This window comes from Prionailurus bengalensis, chromosome B1 (genome assembly GCF_016509475.1).
Source record: "Prionailurus bengalensis isolate Pbe53 chromosome B1, Fcat_Pben_1.1_paternal_pri, whole genome shotgun sequence".
In the NCBI taxonomy this organism is placed as follows: domain Eukaryota; kingdom Metazoa; phylum Chordata; class Mammalia; order Carnivora; family Felidae; genus Prionailurus; species Prionailurus bengalensis.
This window is the reverse complement of record NC_057344.1, coordinates 114,961,516-114,978,523: the sequence shown is the minus strand read 5'-3', so window position 1 is coordinate 114,978,523 and position 17,008 is coordinate 114,961,516. Positions and strand designations below refer to the sequence as shown.

The window sequence follows — 17,008 nt, the reverse complement described above, 5'->3', positions numbered from 1 at the left end:
TATTTTTGAGAGAGAGAGGGAGGGAGGGAGAAAAAGAGAAATCACGGGGGAGGGGCAGAGAGAGTGAGACAGAATCTGAAGCAGGCTCTGCATTGTCAGCACAAAGCCCAATGCAGGCTCAAACTCATAAACACGGAGATCATGACCTGAGCCGAAGTCGAAAGCTTAACAAACTGAGCCACCCAGGTGCCCCAAGGCTTTTAATTAATACTTCCTATCTTAAACTTGAGAATCTTGGCAGATATCAGTTTTATGCTCTTATCTTCCTTAAGTGGAGATTTTCTCGTGTGTAGTAAGAATTAGCCATTTTTGCTTGTATGTATAAGTAACTTAGAATGAGAAGCTTGACTGTATATAATGTTTTGAATCTGTTTCTTCCAACATTTGCCCTTCTTCACTTATATAAAATATCCACTCACTGACTGATTTGATTCTATGTTTACTTAAGGGCATACTCTAATATCCATAGTTATATTCATTATTTCCTTGGTTTTCGGTTACAGAGTTTATGTTGTGTTTAACCAAAACATTTTCCACAGAAATATTTTTGGTTAGGACACAGATGGTAACAGATGTGCATTTTTATTCATAAAAGGGTTTTTTTTTTAAATACCTGGCTTATAGAATATTACAAAGTCAAGTTGGCAAATATTTCAAGTTTTAGGATGTTAAAAATAATAATTAGTTGGTTTCTGGAACAAACTTACTTTTTGGAACAGAGTAAAAAAGTGACATTAATAATACATAGATGAATGTGAAGTACTGACTAGGTAGTTTTATTTTGTTCTAAAAAATGTATATTTTAAAAATGTCTAGGTTTTTTCCCCATAATGTATACAGAATTATTTTGCCCTAAAACATATAGGAAGAAGGATACACTTGCCCCATCTTAAGCATCTCAAATCTTATTTCCATTCAGAGCAAGTCTCAGCCAATCACAAACTATACTACACTTTGTAAGTTTCACTTCTCAAGCTTCAGTTTTGTCATATGTAAAGTGCTGATAGAATTCACCTAATAGAGTTGTCATGAAGATGAAATAAGAACCAGTGTAAATCACTTAACACAGTATCTGCCAAGCAGTGGTTAATTAATGTTTCCCTCCTGAAGCTGCAAAGGAAGCTTACAAACTTTGAATTTCTATTCTTTCCCTTATTTTTTCAAGGCAACATATTTTTAATTGTTCCAAAGTTTTCCTCATTTATAAAACCATGCTAAGTTCAGAAACATTCTGCTTTAGAATTCCCAGAAAATCTTCCAATGTATAAATACTGGTTTCCGTGTAAACCCCCCTCATTAATTATTCCTGATGTTTTGGATATGGAGTTTTAATAGAGACACCAGGCTGATTTCAAGATTTTCGGCCAGAAAGATTTTAGCATTTATGAGGATAGAGATGGTTGAGGGAGAAGCAAAGTGGAGGGTAGGACATGGGTTATTTAAAATAGTATTTTGGTCACGTCGAGGTATCAGCTTTAGGCATCCTGTGGAGATGCCCTCTTGATAATTTTGATAGATCTGGACTGGATATTTTTTAAACTTTGATAATATACTAGTTTAGCAATTATTAATAACAATTGTTATTATGACTGTCACCACAACTACATCGTGAAGCAAAAGTTCAGCAACTAGGACTTTCTCAGGCTCTTGAAAAAAACCGCTAATGGAAAAGGCAGAACGTCCCAAACGCTTCCATTCATCCTGTAGCTCTGGGAACCTACAACGCCCGCATCCAATCAGCTTCCAAATCCCCAGCGCCGGCAAGTGGGAGGGGCTCAGATGTAGACTGCCTCCTCTGCTTCTCCGGCTTGGCCACGTCTGACGCCCTGCAGGTCCTTGAAGGTACATAAATCACCTGTCTACTCATTAGCAATAACTGAGCTTATTATCCAAATTTATGCTTAGAAGATTTAATAAGATATAGCTTTAAATCGTGTTGTTTACTCATTCTTTGTAGTTTCTTCTTTTTCCTATATATGTAGGTCTCCTAGAGTTACGGACCTGCAAGTTCCGTTCGCTGGCGCATGCGCCGGCGAACGGGAGGGCGGGCCTGTTTCCGGGTGGCGCGTGGGGCTTGTGGTCGAGAGGCTCCCCTGCCGCTACCAGCATGGAGACTTTGTACCGGGTCCCGTTCTTAGTGCTCGAATGCCCCAACCTGAAGCTGAAGAAGCCGCCCTGGGTGCATATGCCGTCGGCCATGACGGTGTACGCTCTGGTGGTGGTGTCTTACTTCCTCATTACCGGAGGTAACTCGGGCTGGCTCGGGCCCGAGAGGCGCTGAGACGCGGAGAGCCGGCGGCCCCCGAGGCGCGTCCGTTCCGCTCTCAGCCCCGGGGGAAGCATCGCTGTGCTCTAGGTCTTTTCGCAGGGTGGAGGGAATTTCTGGGGTCTCAAGTATTAACAGCCCAGAGGTTAATGTGCCCTCACGCCCTGTCCTGTGTCCTGAGAGGCTACTCTCATTGTTCTCCATGTTCTCACGCCCGTTGCCTTTCCGCACTTCTAGCCTCTTAGCCTAGGGATGCGAATCGAATATATTTTTCAAGCCCAGATTGTAATTCTGTTTATTGCCTGCAATTATCAGGACTCCAACCGCTCCTGTAAATTGTTTGACAGAGGCCCTGGAGAAGTCTAGTCTTGCCCATTCTACTCGGTCAGGAGGGTTTTGGGACTTTTACCTTATCTTTGTGTACAGCCCCTGGAAACGTGGAAGAGACATGAAAATCCTTGGGGTTTGTTAACCCACACCTAAGGGTCCGTTGTTGCTTTTTGCCCTGGTCAACAATAAATGTGAATGGAAATTTCCAAATCCACGGTTTCGATTAATATTTAAGATTGGAGTTAGACTTGCAGAAGGTATTGTATTTCAAAAAGCAGAAGTTGAAGATTTAAAGAATAAGGAAAATAGCAGTACTATTAAACACTCCAGAATTGTCCTATCCTGGTGTATTGTTTTTTTTCCAAATAAAAAGTTGCAAAAGGGGCGTTGTTTTGTATAGTGATGAGTTGGCAATCCGGCTACAATTTTCAGGCCACCACCCTTGCAAGCCACAGTTCCACGATGTACGATGTACTCAAGACTATTCTATTGTGCTTCCAGATTTTGAGAAGTGGGGTACTTAACTTAGGTGTTATAAAATTGAAGCTTACAGATTAGGGACAGCAAAATTCCCTTTTTAAGGGAATAGCCATAGGCATCTTTATTTTCATAGATGTGAAAAGAGTTGTTAAGAGGGAAGAATGTGAAACTTTGAGGGCTTGGGACTAGAATTTGTCTTTGAATCAACTCCCATCCCAAATCTAGAATAATGATAGTTAACTTAAGTAAAATATATTTTAAATATTTTTTTTTTTTATGTTGGTAAGATACTATCCTAACATTGCATTAACATTAACATTTGCTCAGCACATTAATGGGTGCTGTATTGAATAAATGAAATTTAAAATGCATGTGATTTTAACAAAAAATGAGTCTTCGTCTGCTTTGATCTGCTGGTCTCTTCTCCTAACCCTAACCTCCCTTGGAGTCCAAGCCTTTGTTAGAAGCCTCACAGTTTTCATTCTGTCCACTTATTCCCCTTGATTGTTGTAATGGGGAGATTCTCTGCTCCAATCCCAGGGGCAAATTGCAAAGGACACTTTTTAGTGGCCAAGGCCATGAGGTGTCTCATACAAGGAATCGGTTTTGCCACTGGAAAGGAGTCTCTTCTAAAAAACTGTGAGTGTACTTCCATAAATAATGTTCATTGCTGAGAAATATTCAGCAAACAATGCATTGAGGTTCGATTAAGTTCCAGGCCCTAGGTACTGGGAACGACAGTGAACGAAACATAAGGACGCTGTCCTTCTGAAACTTACAATGTCATGGTTGAGGTTGGTTAAATATCACATAAAGCTTTTTCCACTGCGTTATTTTTTCCATTACAAATTGCCGGAGTTGCACTGAAGGGAAAGAACAAGAGATTATGGGAAAATAACAGGAGTTGGGAACATCGCATTGCAGTGTGGTTCCTGGGGAAATGACAGGTTAGCCAAAATCTAAAGAATTGGGGGAGAGGAAATAGTAGGCAAAGGGAAAAGGATGGACAGATACGGAACCAAGAGACCAATTAGGTGGGTTTTGTAGTTGACTAAGACTAGGTTGGTGGCAGTGGAGAAAGAGGAAAATAAATGAAAGATAGTTTGGAAGTAGATTCAGTAGGTCTTGAATGGATTGATTGGGTTATCAGGAGTGATTGGGGAGAATGCGGTGCGAAGGAATCTTAAACTGGTGTTTGGTTTGAGCATCTGAGTAGATGGAAGTGTCATTTTCTGAGATTGAAGAGATGAAGGTTTTTGCTGGAGTACAGTGAACCACAGGTCACTTCGGCATATGTAACAGTTGGGCATGGTTATGTCAAGTTTGCAGATATGAGTCTAGAATTGAGAAAATAGGTCTGTATTGAAGTTGGTTAACAACAAATGTTTTTTGAATGCCTCTCATAAGCCAGGTATTGAAGAACATAGTGAAAGTCCCTGTGCTTAGGGAGCTTACATCTAATTCTACTGGGGCTAACATTGTTTGATCGGTGTTGGCATATTGACCTTCATTAGCGCATGGAACTGAAAGCCCTGGGAAGGGATGGGTTCAGTTCCGGAGGGAATGTAGACAAGGAGGACAGTGGATCAAGCCCTAAGGAATTCCCAGCATGTAGCGGTTTTATAGAAGAGGAGGCCCTGCGAGAGAGGTAGCGAGAAAACATGGACAGGAGTATCACAAAAGCCATGAGAAACCAATTTTCCCCCAAGGAAAATGGATTTAGTAAACTGGATTGAGTGCTGCCGTGAAGCCTCCTAAGATAACTGAAAAATGTCCATTGAATTTGACACCATGAGATCATTGGCAACTTTAGCAAGAGTAAGATCAGCGGAGGCAGATACCAAGTTTGAGTGAGTTGAAGACTGAAGAATAAGTAAGGAAAGGGAGACAACAAGTTTACCTTTTATTTTTCCCCCAAGAAGGAAGTCTCACTTTTTTTCAAAAAGGAAGCATAGTAATAGGATTTAACTAGAAGGGTCTGGAATCCAGGGAAGGTTGATGTAGGAAGGAGAGGGTTGAAATACAGGAAGGAGGAGTGATAGCCAAAGGAACAAAATCTCTGAGAAGGCAGGAGGGGATGGAGTCCTGATAATTGCAGAAGCAATCCCACATTGGTAGGAGGAGGGACTCTTCCTCTCTTGGAGCTGGAGGGAAGGAGGAAGGGATGGCTGTAGATGCCAGCTGGTAGGCTTGGTGGTGGTGGTGGTGGAGGAGAGATTAGAGAAGCCCAATGTGATTGCTTTGTTAGTCAAGGGTGAGGGAGACACAGTCCTACGATGCGTAAGAAAAGCTGGAAGTGAGGATGTTGGAGAGTAGATGTGGACAGTGGGAGATCCGGAAAATACTAATGTTGATGGAATTAATGATCACAGGGACATCGTGACATAAGTGATGGACATTAATGATCGTGAATCTCTAGTATTGCCTGTCTGCCTATTGGTATGATTTAAAAATGTCTCATTTTACATTTAAGCAAGAAAATTACTCTAGTCACAGTACCTCTCAATTGACAGCATTTGCTTGAACTAAAATAATAGCCTTTAATATTTAATCTCCTTTATGAAGTAATTTTTTTTAATGTTATTTTCGAGAGAGAGAGCGAGACAGAGTGCAAGCAGGGGAGGGGCGGAGAGAGAGGGAGACACAGAATCTGAAGCAGGCTGCAGGTTCTGAACTGTCAGCACAGAGCCTGACACGGGGCTTGAACTCACAAACCACGAGATCATGACCTGCCTGAGCTGAAGTCGGACGCTCAACCGACAGAGCCACCCTGGCGCCCCTATTGTGGAGGAATTCTTGAGTATAAGAAACAGTTACTGAATGAATTTCTTTTATGAAATACCTCTTTTAGAGATAGTATGCTAAAATATTGAATTGAATTTCTGAAAGGTTTATCTAAAGTTTAGGAGATTAGCTGGGCCTCACTTGATTATAATAATATATCAAAGCAGTCCTGTTTAAATATAAATGAATCTTTAGAGACTGATGAAAAGTCTAATCCTTTTTAAAAATTAGGAAGCCAATCTAATCTGTACTATTATCTTTCATATAGGAATAATTTATGATGTTATTGTTGAACCTCCAAGTGTTGGCTCTATGACCGATGAACATGGACATCAGAGGCCAGTAGCCTTCTTGGCCTACAGGTAACAGTTGCCTTTTTGAATGATTTGGTGGGAAGGAAGGTTGGCTGGGGCATGAGTGCTTTTTAAAAATACAGTGAAACCTATGGGTCCATCTGCATTTAGATAATAGCTGTTTTAAAATGCTAAATGCAGAGATGCAGGAAGTGGGCAAGAACAGAAGTATATTATTTATTAGGAAATAATATATTTCACAGTGATTGACATGATCACTTATTTAAAGGAGGGTATTGGTTTAAAATACATTTATAGGCTATTCTGGGGATGAGGAAACTGCGGGTACCAGTTTATTTGTAAGTAATGTTTTTTAATCTAAAAACAATTTAAAAAATGTTTATTTTTGAGAAAGAGAGCAAGTGGGGGAGGGGCAGAGAGAGAGAGTGGGAGAGACACCAGATCTGAAGCAGGCTCCAGGCTCTGAGCTGTCAGCACAGAGCCCGACGCGGGGCTCAAACCCACGAACCTTGAGGTCATGACCTGAGTTGAAGTGGAACATTCAACTGACTGAGTCACCCAGGTGCCAGGTAAGTAATATTTTATTGGAACCAGGGATGCCCGTTTGTTTATATACTATCTATGGCTGCTTTCAAGCTGCAGTGCTAAGTGTGACACAAACCATATGGCCTATAAGCCTGAGACATGTATTATCTGGCCATTTAAGAAAAAAATCTGTGAGCCCCTAGACTATACTATTAAATAATAAAATATAATAATAATTTTTGAGGTGCCTGGGTGGCTCAGTCAGTTAAGCTTCTGACTCTTGATTTTGGCTCAGGTCATGATCTCACGGTTCGTGAGATTGAACCCTGTGTTGGGCTCTGTGCTGACCATGTGGAGCCTGCTTGGGATTCTCTCTTTTCCTCTCTCTCTGCCCCTCCCCTTCTCTCTCTCTCTCTCTCTCTGAAAATGAATAAACATTAAAAATAATTTTTGAGACTTAGGTGTTCCATTTGAGTAATGAATCACCATTCCAGTGTGGTTTGGCTTACCTGGGCAATGCTTATTATGTTGCTTTCTAAATCCACTTGATAACTGTCCATCTAAACATAGCTATATATTCCTGAAAAAATGTTTGTGATTCTCTGGGAGTGAGGGGTATCTAGATGACAGGAGATCTTCATGGTAGGGAAACCTTTCATACTGTTATCATTGGTACTGTTGGAATTTTGAGCCCAGTGCTCAAAATGTATTATGTATTGTGTTGTGTGTATGCGTGTATTGTGTTTTCAATTAAGGCAATTAGCTAACAAAAAATATACCTTCTTTAGATATACCTTTGTATAAATTATCCCTTTAACAGAGGAATTTGCTTTTTGGGGATCCATGGATTCAGAATTTTGAAAGGTCTGTATTGCTAGAAAAAAACAGGTATACTATGTATAAAAATTTGCATATAATTCTAAGGATTCATAGATTGCTAGAAATTCTTGTGGGGCTCATGGAGCCTTAGTTAAAAATACTTCCTTTTAAAATTTTCCCTTTGAAAAAAAAATAATAAAATTTTCCCTTTGAAACAAGAGGTTTACTCTTGTGAAGCTTCTAGAAACATTTCTTACCAATTCAAATTTGAATTTGATAGAAGTTTAAATGTCATTATTTTTAAAAGCAAAACAAAAGTTCTGGGTTAAGGGTTTCTATACATACACTAATTTGCTTTTTAAGCTAATAATTAAAATCTCAGCATTGATTTTACATTGACAGTTGTGTTAGTTGAGGTTCTAAAACTTTTTTGAACATAAGCTCCATGAAGACACAGATTTTGTTGTATCCCCAGAACCTAGAATAGTGCTTGATTCATAATTCAGAGATGGCAGGAATTGAAATGAATATACAGAAATGTGGTAAAATAGTTGTAAGGCTAAGAATAAAAAAGCAACACAAAAATATTTAAGCAGAAATAGGTCTTTCAATCTAAAGACAGGTTTTTTATTTTTCTGGGAATTTTCATTTATTGTTTAATCTGGTTTTTCTTTTTCAGAGTAAATGGACAATATATTATGGAAGGACTCGCATCCAGCTTCCTGTTCACAATGGGAGGTTTAGGTTTCATAATCCTGGACCGATCGAATGCACCAAACATTCCAAAACTCAATAGATTTCTTCTTCTATTCATTGGATTCGTCTGTGTCCTATTGAGTTTTTTCATGGCTAGAGTGTTCATGAGAATGAAACTGCCGTAAGTTATCAAGTACTTTGTATAATCAGCAGTTTAACTTTTGTTGCAAGTTGGTAAAATAATCACTTGGATCACATAAAATCATAGAGGATTTAATTTAACCCTCATTTAAACGGATGAAAATGCTGAGAACCAAAGGAATTTGTGACTTGTTCAAGGTTATAGCTATGGTTAGTAGTAAAATTGAGACCAGTTGTCTTTCTGTCATCTCCATTCATGTTCATGAAAAATGGTTATTTTGCTACAATGTCACTGACCACTGACTAGAGATCTTGTTTCTTTAAATTGCTTTTTGCTTAATCTATAACATATGGGATTTCAGTAGTAATAGTGATAGTAGGGAATTTTTTCAAGGCATTAATTACTGCTGCTCTTTGAATACTGGTATGAGGAAAACCCATTAAGCCTTGGACAGGGAGGGAGTTATTGCCTCTCCAAAAAGATGGGAAAAGGATCGTGTGTGTGTGTGTGTGTGTGTGTGTGTAAGAAGATTTTGTTTCAGAAAACATACAATATTTTTAAAACAAAAAAAATTGGTTTTATGGCAACTTTTATAATTCCATTTGAGATCGTTAACTTGAAATAGGGACAAGTCTGATCACATTTCCCTATACTCTTATTTCACCTGTGGATGAATTAGTAACTGCAAGAACATTGGACAAGTATACCATACAAAGATTAGCTCTTCGTAAATTTATTTTTCAGGGAGTATATTAAACGTCAAGTTTCAACTGTACTGATTTCTTAGAACTGATACTCCCGTATTTTATTATAATAGACAGTAAAAGAGAATACAGGATGTGTGTGTTTCACAGGTTCACTTATTCTGTGGCTTAACCTGTCCACCGTAACATCTAGAGTAGAATGGGCAGACTTCCCCTAGAAAGTCCAAAGCACTCACTTCTCCTGCAGTCATGTTCTCATGCTAAGGCAGGATGGGAAAGATGGGAAAAGAGCAGCGTTCTCTGTCAGCTGAGTATCTGTGTGGCCACATAGTTCCCTCAGACTCCTCTGCCAGTGGCTCTTATTTTTGTCTGGGGAAAACAGTTTTAGCCATTGGCTAAGTTGTATGAAGAATTAGGCACTCCAGCCTCCTCTTTTTGTTCCTCTCTTTTTCTGTCCCTGTTGGAAAAGATACACTTGGTATGGAAGAGGCTGAAGTTTTCCAGAGCAAAACAAGAAAAGAGGAGGCTCCTAGAGAGATCGAGAGGCTACTACAAATTAACAGCCAAAACAGATGGAACGTTTGGAGAAATGTAGCAGAATAGAAGTGGGCTGGTTTGGGGCGCCTGGGTGGCTCGGTTGGTTGAGCATCAGACTTTCGATTTGTGGCTCAGGTAATGATCCCAGCGTCCTGGGATTGAGCCTCTGTCACACTGGGCCTGGAGCCTACTTAAGATGCTCTCTCCCCTGTCCCTCTGCCCTTCATCCGTGCGTGCCCCTCCCCCATGCTCCCTCAGAAATAAAAAAAAAAAATCTAGGGGGAAAAAAACAGGTGAGCTGGTTTTGTCCATAGAGCCAGATTTGTTTTTATTCTACTTAAGCTTCTCATTCTTCCTTATAGTTTTAGGTGTTGTCCTTAGGATATAAGTGCTTTTCTTTTTAGCTCAGGTATTTGACTTTGAGGATAACAGACCTATCTACTGCTTTAAAAAAAAAAAAAAAAAAAAAGCTTTGGAAAGTGCTTAATTCTCTGGATTGCCTCCATCTTACTATTGCAATTATTTAGGTTTTTCTTAACTTTTAAAAATTTTTTATTTTAGGGAGCATGAGTGGGAGAGACGGGCAGAGGGATAGAGATGAGAGAGTGTGTGTGTGTGTGTGTGAGTAGGGCAGGGACAGAGAGAGAGGGAGACAGAATCCGAAGCAGGCTCCAGGGCTCTGAGCTGTCAGCACAGACCCTGATGCGGGGCTCGAACTCAGGAGCCGTGAGATCATGATATGAGCTGAAGTCGGAGGCTTGACCGATTGAGCCACCCAGGCACCCCATGGTGTAATGTTCTAAAATTAGGAAAAGTGTTTAGTTCAGAGCAGAGGGATGGGTTTCTATTTTTAGGCAAGTATGTTATTAAAGCTGTATAGGGACGTCAGCTGTGCTGACAGCTCAGAGCCTGGAGCCTGCTTTGGATTCTGTGTCTCCCTCTCTCTCTCTGTCCCTCCCCCACTAGCATTCTGTCTCTCTCAAAAATAAGTAAACATTAAAAAAATTTAAAAAATAAAGGTTATATGAAATAGTCTATTGAATAGATTTTATCATGCAGTTGAGGACAGAGTGGCAACAATTGCCTTTTTAGCAATTTGAACTACCATGTGTTAAACCTGATGAAAAAAGCTAGGGAGCTCCTGCGTGAATCCTGAGATCATGAGATCAGTTCAGAAAAGAAATTCTAAAGGAAAGGCGAAATGAGAAGTAAAAGTAAATGTATTACAATAATAATATCATTTAGGGACTAGGAGAATGCATATAAGCAATTTTTCCCTGTAACTGAAATTTAACTTTAATACATGTACTAAAACTTTATCTTCCTCTTTTTTGACCCACCACTTTCTAAACTGTTTTATTGCTTCCTTAGCATTTACATTTGTATTCAGCAAATATTATTTGATAACGGTTATATGCTGGACACTGAACATTAAGCATAATTTTGCCTTCTAGACTCAGAATCCTTTTCCATTTACGCTTAATTAGGCATAACAATACTTTTCAGTTCAGTTTATTTCCTTGATGTATTCTGCCATTTCTCATTGTTATCATTGTATACCTGTTGTCATTTTATCCTTTCCTTTCTCTTCTTTTTGTTGTTAATTCTGTGATTTGAGGACACAGATAACCTAGCTATTTGATTGCGTTTTAAATCAGTCCTTGTTGAAGGATAGCTTCACGGCCTGGCTTTTTAACAGCCTCTGTGGGTGTTTGAGTCTCTGCTCATTTGCTTCCAGGTTTGGAGCCATATTGATTTGTAACTGTATGCTTTGAGGGGAAAGGGTAATGGAACTGAAGCCCAGTAATATATTTATTTATTGGGGAGGCAAGATTCGAAATAAAAACCATACGGATGAGTCACAATTATATTTTCAGATTGTCATTTGATTCATCATAAAATTTGTTGGGGTGTTTTGAAATGTTGCTTCCTTTTCACTTTCTGTGTTTATAAATTTCATTCCTGCAGGGGATATCTGATGGGTTAAAATGCCTTTTGGGATGAAATCTGTGGATATTGGATTTGCTCCTGCTAATGAAGTTTTAAAGGCTGTACCAATCCTCTGACGTGAACTACGGAAAAGAACGAAGCAGCAGAGAAGAAGCATCTAGTGAAAACATAGGAAGCATGTTAAAGCTTGAACTAGAATGTCTTCTTGGTATCAAAGAGACAAGCTTATCACAGTATTTTTCCTGCTGGCCTATGCCAACGTACCAATGATGTTAAGTGGCATTTTCTTCTTAGTTTTTCATTTCTTAAAGAAAATATACTCCGTTTCTACAGCTGTAATACTGAATAAAGTGATTATTTTTTACAGCCCCCTTAACATTTTTTGGAGATGATATTTGTGACTTTCAAAAATTAATGTAAAATCAGGAAGCAAGATCCCGTAAGCTGAGAACTCTGGACAGACGATCAGCTTTACCTATGGTGCTTTGCCTTTAAACAGAGTGTGTGACAGTACATTATTTCAGATGTGTCTGCAAGACCGTTTCCTGCACAATAAGGTGTATGAGAGGAGCAGCAAATAAATAATTTTTCTAATTAACACCTTTTCTGTTTGTTTTATGAGACTGACACGCTACCACTGCACCAAGAGGGCCACTTATTTTATGATTTAATTAACCAATGGTATTAACTTTTCCGTCTATAATTACTCATTCCTACCTATAACTCTCCTAACCTACTGTTGGTAGGTCTAAGGTCTCAAAATGTAGTTGGCAGGTTGCCTTGTAAGGTAGCAATTCTGTACCCCTCTAAGTACTCAAGCACGGGCTGCATGCATGTTAGAGTCGTAAGTGGTTGTGTGCGAGGAGAACTCCCTTCAGGCATTTGTTTTCAGTAATTAACACAATTGTGAGCACATCTAGAAACACCCCTGCACCGGTCTGGTCTTCCCCTAATTTCTTCTTGCCAGGTCTTCTGGTTCTCCCTGACTGGCTGTGAACATCACTTCTCTAGCTGCTCAACTAGTTCTTGTTCCGAGATCTTCACAGTAAAATTCTGTCCCAGGTGGCTTTTTTCTAATTCCAAGGCGGATTTCAATGTAGCCCTTCATTGAGTAAAATACTCATTTATTCAAAAAGTTTTGAGAAGATACGCCACATGGCACTGAGCATTATAAGGGTGAGTAAAACTGAAAAGGCTCTCTTTTCATAGAGCTTCTGTTCTTGTAGGGAAGCCAGATAAACGAAAGATAGAAAATGTTTGCAAAATGTCAGATACTGATAAATGGCCACAAACAAAATCACTCCTAGTATGTTGTAGTGATCACAAGACATGGGAGAGGGGGTTGTTCTACCTCAAGGCCCTGAAAAAGGAAAGCAAGGCCTGTGTGTACTTAACAGCATTAAAGGTTTAATTTAAGTGCATTTGGCCATATTTAAAAGCCTTGGCTAAACTAGATGGACAGAAGATAACAGGAAGGTGTTAGGGCTTTAAAAGTTTTCACACACGATCGAGTAGTGAACGGTTCCTGTTAAACACCACAAGATGGTGCTATTAAGGTTTGGTGGGGTGTTTGGGGGTTTGTTTTGGGGTTTTTTTTGGTCCCAGCTCTTAAGGTTTGTTTCTGTTTTAATAATAAATATATCTTTGCTAAATACAATGAAATATATTTAAATAACTTCTGGTAAAATTGCAGTGCTTTATGTGAAGAAAAAAGTCGTGTCTTGTACTAGACTTAAAATGCTTTTGAGGACGCTAAAATGGCAGGCTCTGATGGAAAGCCTTTCAAGCATTATTAACATCAGCAGAGGTTAAGTAAATGAAGAGACTAAATTAGTGGACTACATTGGGAACAAACTAGTCTGATTTCACCACAGAATCCTCCAGGAGTCAATGCTAATTAACACGGAGAAGTGCAAAGTGGGCCGGTGAGAGGCGAAGGAGGCCGCAAGGCTAACCACGGAAAGCTGTCGTTCCTCGACGCGTAGCTGACAGAGTAGCTGTCGGTCCAGTGGGGATCTCTGCAGCAGAGACTGCCTGTCAGAGGCCTTGGGTGGAAGTGGCTGCTAGGCCCTTGTGTCACTGGCTTGCCAGCTGTGCGGCCCAACCTTGAGATTAGCGTGATCTTGGCTAGAAAGCTGAGGTGAACCCTGACAAAGCCAACACCAGAGGCTGTCACGTAGCCCCTCTTCCTTGCAGTTAGGCGGTGGGTTGGTCAAAGGGACCCGAGTAGCACATCTCTGCCAGAGATTTATAAAGAAAACATTGTCTTTAGAGAATTAAGATGACAAGAAATCCTATATACCTTGATTATAAAAGAAATTGTATGTCACTAATGTTTATTTGAATTGGGCAGTGTGAGGTAACTTAGGTTCTTAGTAAATGTTACATACCTGAAGTGGAAAGCTGGAACAGAGGTTATTTTCCCATTATGCCGGCAAGTAAATTGAGATTCATTTGCTGCAGTGCTTGAATTAGAACCCAGGTCTTGCACATAGCAGACCAATTGTTCCCATTATGTGCGGCTATTTCCTGGTACAGAGATTACTCTTTGAACATAGTAATACAAGGTATACACTTGTTTATAAAACACATAGCGCCAGATGCTGGGTTATATCAATGAGAGATGGTGTAAAAAATGAGGGCTTACATCAAAAATACAACCCTTGTTAATTTGGAATTTATAATCTAGGGAGTATAGACAAACAGGCCAATTCTCTTTTGTTACAGGAGCACATGGGAGGAGCATCTGTACCTAGACTGGGATGAGGAAAGGCTCAATTTCTTGTAGGAACAATGGGCCTGAAAGTTTCAAATACAAATAACACTTTTTCCAAAATCTCTTTTGCTTGTTTTTCTGTATTTTGCTCAATGTGCTGTATACTAAGTTCTTAATACGTACTGTTCATTGCAAGTGAGAAAACATCAGGCTATCTTAAGCAAAGAGCATAATTTATTAGGATACTGGAGTATCGTACTCAAGACAGAAATGCCGCTGTGGCATTGGGAGGGCAGAATTGAGAAGATGGTACTATAAGGACTCTATTGTTTATTTCTGATGTATTCTATGTACTGACTCATGCTCTATATGAAACGGGTCACTTCTATTACTCTAGTTCAGAGCAGTGGGAGTCATGCCTTGCCAACCTATCCTGATCATTACGCGTGACAACTTCAGCCACTCTATAGGAGATTTACTTGATTCGGTGATCTAAAAAAAATTTTTTTAAGGTTTATTCATTTTTTAGAGACAGAGACAGCGCATGAGTGGGGGAGGGGGAGAGAGAGAGGGAGACACAGAATCCAAAGCAGGCTCCAGGCACTGAGCTGTCAGCACAGAGCCCGATGCAGGACTCGAACCCATAACTGTGAGATCATGACCTGAGCTAAAGTCAGATACTCAACCGACTGAGCCACCCAGATTCAGTGATTTTTTAAGGGCACCACCTCCTTGAGTGGAAACACTACTTCTTCCCTTATCTTTGGCCAGCCCTCCCTGCCCCAGCCCTAGCCCTGCTGCACCAAGTTGACTAGTTGCCTCTTTGCAAGATTTTCAAGGTCCAGTGGTTATTAAACTTCTGGGATTTATATAATAAAATAAATATATAAGAAATATATTTATATGTAACTTCTTATAATTTGTTGTAAATTATGTGAGAGAACTCAAGTCCTGATTTCATTATCTGTGCTGAGATGTCCTCTAACTTCTGTTGAACCTGCCAGTGGTGGGAATCTTTTTACCTCTCAAGGCAGCCCATTCCATTTTCAGATCTCTTTGTTTTTTAGAAAGCTATCTTCCGGTTTGCTTTAGTTCATTGGTTTCAGGTCCACTGATTGTGTCTATATCTAGGCATATCTAACTACTGTATAATGACGGCCAGCATTTCAAATACCGAAACTCTCATGAGCTCCCATTTTTTGTAGGTGTACCATTTCTAGCTTTTCTGGCTCAGAAACTTGGAGTCTAGTTCCCTTAGGATCATTCTTCCTTCCCTTCACTCTAGGTTGCTTATATTCCTTTAAAAATAAGTTTCGCAAAAGATTATGTACTACTTTTGGGGTGCTTAGATTAATATAGCCATTTTGGTGGCTACGTACTTCTCATGAGCTATGTTAATTTTCAGTGTTTCCACAATGGTTACTATGGATCTCGATGGAAAATACCACAAATTATTAGGAGCTCAGACATGGGATCAGTTAGATTTGGATTCATATTTCAGCTCTGCCAATTACCAGCTGTGTAACTATAGACAAATTGCTTAGATTCTCTGAGCTTCATTTTCTCCTTAGTAAAGCAAAGATGGCAATACCCTATAGGGATGTTCTGAGAGTTAAACAAGAACCTATCTGGTGCCCCTGAGATGTTAGGTCTGTATTAATCTTCAGTATTTTCCTTTCACATCCTATAGTTTTATTGAATGCATAATTATGCATTCTCCCCTGGGGATAGGAGTGGTGGCAATGTGCCCACATAGTCAAGTCTGGTAAATATAGTTGAGGCATGGAATGTCTGCTTTTATTTTTATGTCCATTTTAAAAAGTGTTTTTATGATTTATGTTATATCCATTCCTGGGTGGAAACAGTTCCACACAGCGTGCAGCATGACCCCGCCGCTCCGACTGAAGGCCAAGGAGCTGCTTTTGGTTAACAGATGGTGTCACCTCTGCATAAAGTCCATATCTTCAGATGCATCCTGACGAGGATGAACCCTCACACATGCCACTAAGTGCTTGTGTTGGCAACCACTCCACCTCAGAGAGAGTTTTCTCGTGACGGTGGAGTGTGGGCGCCAGTCTAAACACAGAGCACTCGAGGTCTGACCAAGTTGATAGGTTGGAACAGCTGTAATTCAGAGTCCCCAGACCTGTTGTACTATTTTCACTGAGATGACAGGAAATTACCTAACAATTTTAAGCCCAGATAGCAAATGTTGTACCATATCTTTTCACATAACACTTTATATTTGTATAACATATTTCAGCTTTATAAAGTGCCCTCACATCTGTTATCCCATTCAGTCGTAAAGAGGACCCCAACTATCTTCTGGGTCTCTTGGTATCATAAGAAATAGGCTTAGTCAACAAGGGGAGGTACCATGCTGGGTATTTGATCCATATTATTTCCAATGCTTGTAACAGTTCAGTCTAGTAAATAGTACGTCTCCATTTCGGGAGATCAGCTGTGATGGAACTAAAGTGTGCCTAGCTCTCAATCTCTTGTAGTTTCTACTAGAACACTGTATACTTTTCATCCTATGTTCTCATTTCATCATTGTAAAAGTTGGTGTTTCCCTGATGCTAGAGGTCTGGATAGTGGTTACCTTGAAAAGTGGGGTAGTGACCAGAAGGGGAGATGAGGACAGCTGCCTAGGTTGCTGGTGGTGTTATTTCTTGATGTTGGCACCACGTAAAGAGTGTGCACTTCAGGAAAATGAACTGAGCTGTATACTTAGGATCTGTGTAC

The 17,008-nt window shown here is 39.9% G+C and overlaps 1 protein-coding gene across 1 annotated transcript; it reads left to right on the top strand.

Annotated features, from left to right (window-relative positions):
* Positions 1 to 2,039: 2,039 nt before the first annotated feature.
* On the top strand, positions 2,040 to 12,145 carry OSTC (oligosaccharyltransferase complex non-catalytic subunit). Its single transcript, XM_043570888.1, has 4 exons — positions 2,040 to 2,246; positions 6,129 to 6,222; positions 8,198 to 8,395; positions 11,566 to 12,145. The coding sequence occupies exons 1-4, from the start codon at positions 2,108 to 2,110 to the stop codon at positions 11,582 to 11,584; spliced, it is 450 nt and encodes a 149-aa protein (XP_043426823.1). The 5' UTR covers positions 2,040 to 2,107; the 3' UTR covers positions 11,585 to 12,145.
* Positions 12,146 to 17,008: the final 4,863 nt, after the last annotated feature.